General features: G+C 34.3%; 1 protein-coding gene across 1 annotated transcript; it reads right to left on the reverse strand.

Annotated features, from left to right (window-relative positions):
* Positions 1-7,749: 7,749 nt before the first annotated feature.
* LOC111314850 (heat stress transcription factor B-4-like) lies at positions 7,750-9,383 on the reverse strand. The gene is made up of 2 exons (XM_022916462.2): positions 9,006-9,383; positions 7,750-8,860 (listed from the first exon to the last, which is right to left on the reverse strand). The coding sequence occupies exons 1-2, from the start codon at positions 9,252-9,254 to the stop codon at positions 8,039-8,041; spliced, it is 1,071 nt and encodes a 356-aa protein (XP_022772197.1). The 5' UTR covers positions 9,255-9,383; the 3' UTR covers positions 7,750-8,038.
* Positions 9,384-11,053: the final 1,670 nt, after the last annotated feature.

The raw sequence follows: 11,053 nt of genomic DNA on the forward strand, positions 1-11,053 counted from the left end.
AAAAACATCATGAAGCATGCTCTAATTGACACATTTTATCTGGACAATTAAAACTTAATGGTTGCCATATTAAAAAATTAGCCATTTCCTGTTTTCTAGATTCTACTATAAATAGTAAAATCTCAAGTTGTTAAGAGGAGAAATATTGCTTTGTTTGTTCAAGACATTTATTATTTATAAATAATTGAACTGTCAAACATTTCAACATGTTTTTTTATTAAGAATTCTCAGATTAAAACGTCAATTTATCAAATTAAAAATCAACAAATCATGTACCTGATTATATAACATGATGATGGATAAAGAAGTACTAAACAGAAGGAAACGATACAGTGAAGGAAATCAGAATCAGTCGCTTTTGTAAAGCCAGCAATGAAAAAAAACCTACCTTCTACTAAACATAGTGAAGAAAGAAGGAAAATGAGAAAAAGATTGCTAATATCATCCAGCTCTATTGAAGACATGAGAAAAAATTTGCGGCTCCACCAATACTGAAAGGCTCATATCTAACAACTGTACGTCCAGGGGATACATATAAGTGCTTTTCTATGGTGCATGAATCATTATTTTGCTCTCAAAGTCGCATAAAAGAAAAATACTAATAATTATACAGTTTTAAATCTTAAAAAATAGGTAGAGATATAGTTTTTCATTTTGCCAATTATGATTTAGTTTTGTGAAAAAGAACCTGTTCGAGATTAACACTAAATTTGATAATTTTAAGCATAATATGAATAAAAAATATAAAAAAATACGATTTAAAATTTTAAATAATAATTATATAAATTTAATAAAATAAAAAATATATATTATATTTTTTATATTAATATAAATTATAATATAATTTTTATATAAAATATAATTTAAATATATAAATTTTAATATTTTATATGAAATAAGTATATGAATCACCGAATATAATTAAAACCTCTTGATGTGAAATAATGCATTTTTATCATGGTTTGAAAAATAAATTTTAAAAAATAAAAAGGAAATAAAAAATAAAGAGGAAGACAGAAGAGTGGGAACTGTTAGGGTGGCTTAAAAATTAACTTTCTTTTTAAAGAACCCAAAACCAAACAAAACCCCACAATCACTTGACAGGTGTTGACAAGACCCCTATAAATGAGTTCTTTTTCGTTCTGGCGGTGTGGGAATCGGGTGCCATGGGATGCAGTGGATATACCCACGTGGCGAAACTCCAGTGGTTGGGGCTTATCCCTTAGTGTATTATTATTCTTTCTACATGTTGCCTATTTGTTTATCTTGAATTTCTTCTTCGCTCCATCACATCCCTCCGTTCATAGAGGAACGCTTTTGGAGATGGATCAGGTTTCTGACGCCAACCTGCTTCATGTGCTGGAATTGGCAACGAACTTTACCCTGCTTCACCTGCTCTGCTCCGCTCAACATAATTAGATTTTAACGTGATATTTTCACACTGATTTTGTGCATCCAATTTTATTTTTATAAATATCTATCACAAGAATTGAATCAGAATTAACAAGAAAAAAAAAAAAACTCATGCTCTTATCAATTCAGCTAACCCAGTCTTGATTGAAAATTTTTTTGTTTCGTTGTTTCACTGTATTTTCTTTTTCTTTTTTTTTCATGCGCTATACAGCTTAGAGTTCATTGTTTTTCTTGAGTTTGGTACAGCTTTCTCTACGCAGACTTGACAGGTTTTTCTACCAAGTTGATAAAATTTTCACATTCATCCATAACAAAAAGAAAAAAGCAAGTCGAAAATTTTCATTCAAAGCCCACAGTTGTAATAAATGGAGGGACAACAATGTGAAAAATGTAGTAAAAAAATTTAATTTACCTCTTTGAATTTAATAGTACAGTGGTTTCTGGTTGCTTACAGCTACTGTAATTTTCTTTTCAAATTTCAACTTTCAGAGACTTCCCATATATATATATATATATGCAATTATCTTTTATTTGTGTTTTAGCTTTAAATTCTGATCGTCCGTAGCTGTGGGGCTGCTCGTGGACACATAATGATATGATGTAGACGTGGATGAGGAAAGCTCTGGGGAGTGAATTAACAGGGGTTAAGTGTTAACAGCCAAAACCCTGTAACAAACGACAAAGGATTGATTTTGCCATTTTTGTAAGAGACAGCAGAGTGAATTAATTGGCTCGATAGCTTAGTTATTCAGTTTTTCCTTTGCCAAATGAGCAGCAGATCAGCTCGGTAAGACAAAAGGGTTTAAAATTCTGAACAGTGGTTTGAGCAATCCATGCACGTAAAGTACAAATATGTACTAATGATTGCTGCTGTATCTTTGAGGCCACGCATGCATGAACATTTCACGGCTAATTGAGCGGTTTTGCTGGGATTATATCTCTTACATTACATTCTTCGAATATAAATTTCTGGGATTATATACTAATGCTTCCTTCTTTTTTTTTCTTCTGCAACAAACAACTACACCAATCGAAAACACAGAAAACCCTTCAGCACCCTGATTTCAAAGCAACTGTTATAAGATTGACAAATTAACCAGAAACAGAGAAAAGCATCCCTTTTTCTCCCTGTAAACATTAATATAATAAATAAAGTGTTTGTTCATTTATATTTTTCATATAATATTGAGAAAGGCATGAATAAAGAGACATGTTCTCTGCAAGAAGAGGTTCGATTGGATAAAAAGAAACCAGGGGAGATAGATCTTGTTGTTGGGTTGGTTTCTTTTACTTTGCATTATCACACTTGCACCACCTTATCTTCTCTTCCCCACATCCCATTTATAATGCTTTTGTATCTTACCATATAATATCAGTCCAAATGGCAAATAAAACATTATTATAATAATTCTTACTTCTTTCTTCCCACGTCCTTCACCCCCTCCCTCATTGAGAACTGCAGGCTCAGGGAAGCAAATAAAAAAAAAACACTATTTTATTCAATAAAATATGGTCCCACTTCCACGCCTCTTTCTCTCTCTACATGATTTTCAACAGTACTTTCAATTTTGGGGTCGTTTTCTAGTAGCCCAATTGCACAAAACGGAAAGTCAAAAGCATCTTTGGGACTGTTTACCTTTCTCCAACTTATTGTCCAAGCTCCCATTTTTCACGACTTGTTGTAGGAGTAAAAAAAAAAAATGATAGTGGCGAAAGTGTATCTCCCTGGAAGGAAAAAGAGTGAAGGAAGAAGAGAGAGAGAGTTTGGTAGTGGGAGGAGGGAAGGAGACAGGCTTTAATTTACTTCACCGTCTGGTAAACTTTGCTTTGTTTTGTGGCGAGCGAGCCAGTGACCTGTGCTGTGCGTCATGATACGCGAAGGTGATCTCAGGGGGCAGGGGCTGCTTTTCAGATCTTTAAATAGCAAATATTGAGATATGTAGAATGATACAAATGATAAATTAATACTCATAAATTATTCTGATTCGATTAAAATAAAATTCGAATTTAGTTTGATTATTATTGAATCAAACTTAAGTTCGAGTAATTTGATTTATCAGTTAAGTTGAATTTGAGTATTTTTTTATCCAGCTTGAATAACTTGTAAGCCTAATCAAACGTTTATATTTTAATATATTTTTATTATTTTAATTAATAAAACAAATTCAAATACAAATAATCAAGTTTTTATCGAATATAAAAATCGAATTTTTTTTATATGTTAATTAAATATAATTGAAAAAGCTTGAATAATTCGATTTTTATCTCAATTCGAGTTTAAACAAAAAAGATAAAACTCAATTCAGTTTAAATTGAATTTCGAGTCTTGAATTTCAAATGAAGCTCTAACTCGAGTTTAATACTATATTGACTTGAACTCGATTGATTACACCTCTAATTATACACTTCAATTGAGCTACGTCATCCCTTCTTGTATGTGATTCATGGTTTCTTCCATACAATCAGTCATCATTGAAAGCTATATTAATCAGATTTAGAGTAAGTGCGAGTCTTTGATCAGTATATGTGATCGTTATGGGTACTTTTTATGTTTTTAAAAATTTTTTATATCTTTCATGTATGATATAGAATGATAGATGGAATAAGATAACATTCATCTTATATCATATTTGATTTGTATTCAAAAAAATAGATAAGATTGCATAAAAAATTAATTATCTTCTTTACATAGAATGATTTAATATTCTCAAAGTAAAAAATTATTTTTAATCTATATGATTAAACTTACATATCTTAATATATTTTTAAAAATTACATCAATAATTTAAATTATATAAACTTAAAAAAAAAGATAATTTTAACAATAAATAAAATTATTTTATCTTAATTCTTATACACGTCAAATATAAGATAAGAAAATACTATATAATTTAATCCTATAAAATATAAGATCAATAATTGGGGGGTCAAGAAAAATAGAGTCGAACAACATGTCAAGACCCCCCCCCCCCCAATTATTGATCTTAAACGTGCAATATTACGTGCTTGAATTGATGATTTTGCAAGCAATGTAATGTAACCAACCCTTCCTATCAAGTCCATGGATTCCAATCAAGTGAATTATCTGTAATGTAATTTAATAGTCTAGAAGCCTCACAAAAATTATCAAGTAGTTGATGGACCCTTCATCATTAAGATGAAGAAAACAATCAAATTATCCCAGTATAATAATGGTATCTTCTGCTGCATGCCAACATTGCTGGACACATCAAAATGCTGGGTTTGATTCCCGCAGGCCTACCACTTGAATTTGATACAGCGAAACGGGAATCAGAAATCTGCAATTCCAGGATTTCTTTTTTCAGAAATTGTTAACTACTCACTGAATCAATAATACTAAAAGGTCTATGTCTATTTTATACCCCTTATCGACTAATTAATGCATTTAATGCAATGCTTACTGTAATACTTGAATGTCTGTTGCATCATTCCAACTAGCTTTGGATGTGCTCACAATTCTGTAGTTTTGCTGCCAAGACAATTCCGACCAACTGAATGTGATTGAATAGCAAGAACATTACTCAATAAAAGTGAACATTTTCTTATCTTTCTAGAATATGCTTCATAATCAAGGTACAAAAAATTGCTATGAGATTCTTGTTCTAGATGAAAACTAATTCTCCAATGAAAATTAGAAATGCGAACAAAGAAAATCAAAGCAATGAGTTAATACCTCTGTTGGGAGGTCATAACAAGAAAAGTTATGGTTTGTTTGTGCAAAATAAGTTCCCTAGAGATCCTCCCGTTTGTTCTCCATCTAAGAGCTGGGAGAGTAATGATGGCCTTATTGTCCATGTTTTCATCTGTTGAATTTGCACATTTTTCTAGTGGAGGTTCGAGTGATGGTGCATGTCTTGGGGAAGCTTAACTGGGCTTCTGATACTGCCCGACAGAGTGGATGTCTAACAATGAGAATATTGTCTACAAAGCCTGAATATAATTGAACATCAATAAATGGTTTTCTAGGCCCTCTTGTGTCCAATAGTGAGATCCTTGATGGGCCTCAAAGCTCAATCTCCTGGACCACCCACTCTCTTAAACATAGTTAATCTTAAAACCGTACATCAAACAATTTCCATCATATTTCTCCTCCATTACCCAATGAATCCTAAAAATTTAAGCTTTCCTCCCATCATTCCACCCTAAGAAACCAAACCATATGCACTTAAAGTAAGCAAATCAGATATCTAAACAAAATTTTCTCAGTCCCTAAAGGAGAAATGCTATGTTATTTTATTAACTGCATGTGCTGGATGGCTATGCTCTCAAACCACGAGAGACAAAAAGTTTGGGATATCTATACATTTCATCCAACGTATATCTGTATCTATACCTATACATATGTGAGCTTGTGTGCTTAGCCATGTGCATTGGCTCACGCTAATGTGTGCCACTGCAGGGGCTCTGTTGAATATAGTTTTTTTCTTTTTACTGACAATTTTAATCAATCACGTATTAGTTTGTAGTTTTTGGTTATATATTAACTTATTCATGGATTCCCATTGAAAATAAGGATTCAGGCCAAAAGGTATCACGACAACATTTTCTCCATCTTGACTTAACCAGTGGCTTTAAAATTAGATTTATTTTTCTATTCTCAAGCTAGGGTTTCTTTTGTATATAAAAAAATCCCTATAGTTTCATTTCATGTGGAACATTCTTGGGTCAACAAATGGGATGGAGAAGAAAAGTAGCTAGAAAAGCAAATGGGACACATGTATTTTTGCAGCCTTACACTTCTTTAATCATCTCCAATACATACACTTTTTATGTATTTGTTAAATTATAGTCTTTTGGTTTGTTGCGAACAAAGTGTTGGACCAAAAGAAATGCAAAGGAAGAAGATGTCAACAAAGTGGATTTCAAAAGGGCAAACAAGAAAAAGAGAAGAAAGAAACTTATTTCTTTTTATAAACCCAATTTCTCTCTCCCTTTTTCCTTTTTTAAAACTTAAAAAAAAACAAAAAAGAAGAATTGCTTGGTCCTATACCGCTTAAAGCATCTTTACCAGATGATCCGTATTCACTTTTAAGGCCCATCATCCCTAAGTTATAGCGGTCCTTTTACCAGTAGGTTTTTGTTTTTCTTGTTCGCATTTCTCATGAACTAGGGGTATACTTCTACATAACACGTGCACTTTCTAGGTCACGTGCCATGCCCCAACAATTCCAGGAAAAAGAGTAAGAGCCAAAGACATATACAGTGTCAAATTAGGTTAATTATTAGGGTTAGGGGTTCTTTTTGCTTTTCAATTAATTTATTTATTTGGGTAATAAGACGAAAAACAAATCATGGGCACGACAAAGATATTGTAAGAATTATATATTGATACTTTTATGTCTCTGATGGGGTGTACTTAAATGGATGTTTCTTAACTTACTTTCATCGCTGTCTGACATAGTTTTCTCTGTCTTGGGTAATTAATAACTGCATGAAAATATACAGAAGAACCGGATTCAAGAAAAAGCAAAGAACCTGTTGAAATGTCTAGTCAAACTTTATGTGAAACTTTACTGGTATAGGGATTTTGGACAAAGGGACAAGTAGAAGCCATAAAAGAGAAATGGGGTTTTTTGGCAAGAAAGGAGTGTATTGTTTAGCTATCAGTCAGGGGTCTTCTCTCTGATCTTTTTATGGGTTTTTTGTCTGGAAGAAGAGGAAAACGAGATTGGAATTAGTGAAAAGAGAGAGGGATCCAAAGATGGGTTTTGAAGACTTGGATCAGATACTTAAAGTAGGAAAAAGCAAAGGTTTTCTGGTCCTAAGAAGAAGTATTGAAGCTTTGATAAACATTTCAAACTCAAGATTCCTTTTTTTTTTGTTGCTTGCTTGACTGACAGTGAATGGGAATGAGAAAAGATAATGAAGATTATCACCCTCATCAAACGAAATGATAACCTTCTTTTTTGACAATAATAGTGATGATAATAATCATAACTACACTGATAATTAGATTATTGAGAAATGACTGTCAGCTGTTTTGTTCCCTCATTTTTATAGTAAATCTTTTTGTATCGGGTTTTGAATTCAGATGAGGTAACAAAGCATGGCTGCACGTATCATCCATTAATGGACTAATCAGAGAAAGCCCTAGAGAAATTGTGGATGAGGCAGCTATAACCAGAGACTTCCTCAGCTTTTTTTTATCTGAATTGAAACTGAAAGGAGAGTCATCAGGACTCTGTCTGCCTCTCTCTCTTTCCTGCATTAATGCAAGTATATATGTAACTGGAACATACAGACATCGGAATCATGAATAAAGGGAAAAGGAAGAATATGAGCAATAAATTGCACCAATGAAAAACCGAAGAACATCAAGGAAAAAGATTGGTGTTGAGATTTTGAACTTGTTTTAGATCCTCACTCTAACCAAAACCCACCTGCATTCATGTGGCTAGTGGGAACACAATATTACCGGCACTAAAATTATATACACAGTCACAAACATCCATACACCACAAGCAGACATTGTTCGTCAACAATATCATGAGACTCTAAGAGATAAACAGACACAATCAAACAAAAACTAAAAAAAAAAAAAAAAAGAAAAAGAAAATAGAAGTTCAAAAAGGGAGCCAGAATATTCTCGAATGGATACGGGAAACTAACATGTAGAAGGAGGCATAAGATTCAACCCTAAATCATCTTTTTCCAAGATCAAACGTGCCTTGGTAGTCTCCATGTTTGCTGCACTGTACTCAGGGTGCAATCTCTTCTTTGATTGTAAAGGCACTCCAAAGAGCTTTGTTTTGCAACTATTGCTGCTTGGTTCTTCCACCATTGTCAAGGAGCTTTGCGATGTAGCACTTGGAGAGTTCAAAACCTGAACTTGGGGCTTTTGACTATTTGGATAATACCCAAGGAGCTGGTTCAAAGGCTTTTGCAATAATGCACTATTGGTTTTAACAACAGAAGGAACTCCAGATGAAGGAGGGCCACAAAGAAGCAAAGAAGGAGAGTATGAATTGCTAGGAGTGACAGGCTTAACATGGTTTTGAACAAAAAAAATAATATCATTGTAAAGCTTTCTCATATGGGCAAGTTCAGACATAAGCAAATTGTTGCTTCTTCTCAGCCTCTCATTGTCCTCTGATAAAGCTGTGACCGAGCTGTTATAGCCTCCAGCCCCGCCGCCTCCAACAACTGAGACTCCAGTGCCTCCTCTTGGTGAAGAAAGTGGTGGTGAGTCACACCAGTTGGCTTGTTCATCTGAGTCAGCTGGAGAGATGCTGACTCGGCTTGGAAATGGAAAGAAACTCGGGGCATTAACCAAAGGAGAATGTGGGTGATGATGGTGATGATGGTTTATAGACACTTGTGGCTGCGCAGTTTTTCTTCTATGGATCTCGCAAAGCAAATGTTTTTCTCCTTTCTTGAAGAACTCGTTGGCAAACTCCCATCTGTCTGGTACAATCTTCCTAAAACCCTAGTTCATTTACAAAAGCAAAAACAAAACCCAGATCAGTACAATACTAAAAAAGCAAAAGATTTAAAAAATAATAAAAAAAAAGGATACAGATTTATTAGCAATAGAAGATTTCTTAGAAGATATAAAGCTTGAGTTTTTATACGTAAGTGTTGAGTTGTCTGACAAAACTAGAGAAATTGTTGTGCTTGAAGTAATTTGGAAGGAGATCACGAGCAAACTCAGGAGGCCTCCAAACTACGAAAGTAGTGTCATCTTCACCCCATGAAACTATGTGATCTGTGGTGGGATCATCTACTAGTTGGTAGGTTTTAGTGAGGAATGGTGCTGGCACTGATTTGTGGGAGTCTAGTGATAGTAATATCCCTTCACAATTGTCAAGCATCAGAGCCATTGAAAGATTAAAGCAGGAACTGCTGGACTTATCTCTTTAATGAAAAGAGAGTGAAAGGAAGGGAGAGAAAGACAAAGAGAGAGGTCCGAGGAAAATAGAGAGGTTTGGAGCGGGAGAGGAGGATTAAGTGGGATAAAAATGTTGGGAGGAGGGGAGAGGGGGGTTGTTACTGTGAACAGTGGGTTTTTTTTTTGCTTTATTATTATTTATGCAATTCTTATGTGTTTTTTTTGTGGTGGTATTAGTATATTTTTGTTTCCCTCCTCGGTGATGCAGTGAGAGAGAATATGTGTCTGTCTGTCTAGGACTGTGAAATAAGGGTCTTTCAAGACAAACCCGTGAGTCTCTCCTCTCCCCCCCTTCTCCTTCTCTCTATCTCTCTCTTCTCTGACAATAGATCCCGCACACACCCACTTAAAATCAGGCACAGGGGAATGGGTGCAGTCTGTCCTAGGGAATTGACAATGAAACCCCTTCCCCTTTCTTCTTCTTCCCTTTTAGTTTCCTAATAGTATATCTTAAAATAATCAACTGTTCATTACGACTGCTAGCTATTCCAAGTATATCAAAAAATGAATTTCCCTTATGCACCTTTTACTGCATTCCTTTACTTTACTAGTACCATTACCACAAATCATTAAATGCAAAAGCTTGGATAAAAAGGCCTAGCAATGTATCAGATTGATCACTTATTCTCTTGCCTTCCTGCATTTGATCTGTCTGTTACTTTGTTCATGCAACTGATAATTAGTGTTAGAAAACTTATCAATGCAGTTTTTGGAATTTGGTGATGGGGTAATATGGTCACACTGGGAAACCTTGTTTTTTTCTAACGCATGAGAAAAAAATGAGAAGAAGAAAAGAAAGGGAAAGGAAGGTGATTTCACTTCACGTCAAACGAGTGTCCTCTTTTTCATTTTGTAGCTTTGCGTTTGTTGTTTAGTACCACCAACCCTACACGCCCTCCTATTTCAAATGCCATCATTTTTCTATAATATATACTCTAGCAGATATGAGGTAAAGGATATATCGAACAACGTGATAGGATTTAAAGCCTGTTCATAGTGACGACATTTCTCCTTCTTCTTCTTCTTCTTCTTCTACTTCTTCCTCTTCGCCTTCTTCTTCTCCGCATTACTCTTCTTTTTTCCTTGCTTTCGTAATATTCCAAACTTCGATGTAAAAAAAAAAGACAAGCCCCCTGGCTCTGTCCATAATACCTTTACTGACAAACTTACAATTGTATGAGCTACACAGCTCTAGCCTCTATGTAATGTAGCCCTTGCCCATTGAACCCCCCCAGCTTTGGCTCTTCCTATGGCAGGGCTTCTCTTGGCTGACGTGTCTCAGGTGATTGAATTATTGGTCCTAAAAGTTTCCATGAGTAACTCACAGCTTTTCCTTTCCTTCTCTTGTAATCTTCCAAGAAATATTTGTTTTATATGTCTTTTCCTCTCTCTCTCTCTTTCAATGAGGGGGGCATGAAATTTTTTCTTCCCTTTGTGAGTAAAAAATGAAATAGCAAATAGGAAGCTGAAAACATTCAATCTTGAAATATTTATTGATTCTCTAATAAAAAATATATATACACTTGTTCTCCTGCAGAAAAGAAAAAAATAGTTAAAAAAAGTTTTTTTTAGTGTCAAAATTTAAACAAGATTGCATGAAAACCATATAGTAATGAGTGGACAGTAAGGGATCCTATAAAAGTGAGAAATGGATTCATTTTGTGATGAGTGAAAACAGTAGACAGTAGGGACACCAAGGGGAGGTCCAAAGTGAAAAATATAGAAAATGAT

This window comes from Durio zibethinus, chromosome 20 (assembly GCF_047325235.1).
Source record: "Durio zibethinus cultivar Kanyao isolate XHJ-2024 chromosome 20, ASM4732523v1, whole genome shotgun sequence".
NCBI classification, from domain to species: domain Eukaryota; kingdom Viridiplantae; phylum Streptophyta; class Magnoliopsida; order Malvales; family Malvaceae; genus Durio; species Durio zibethinus.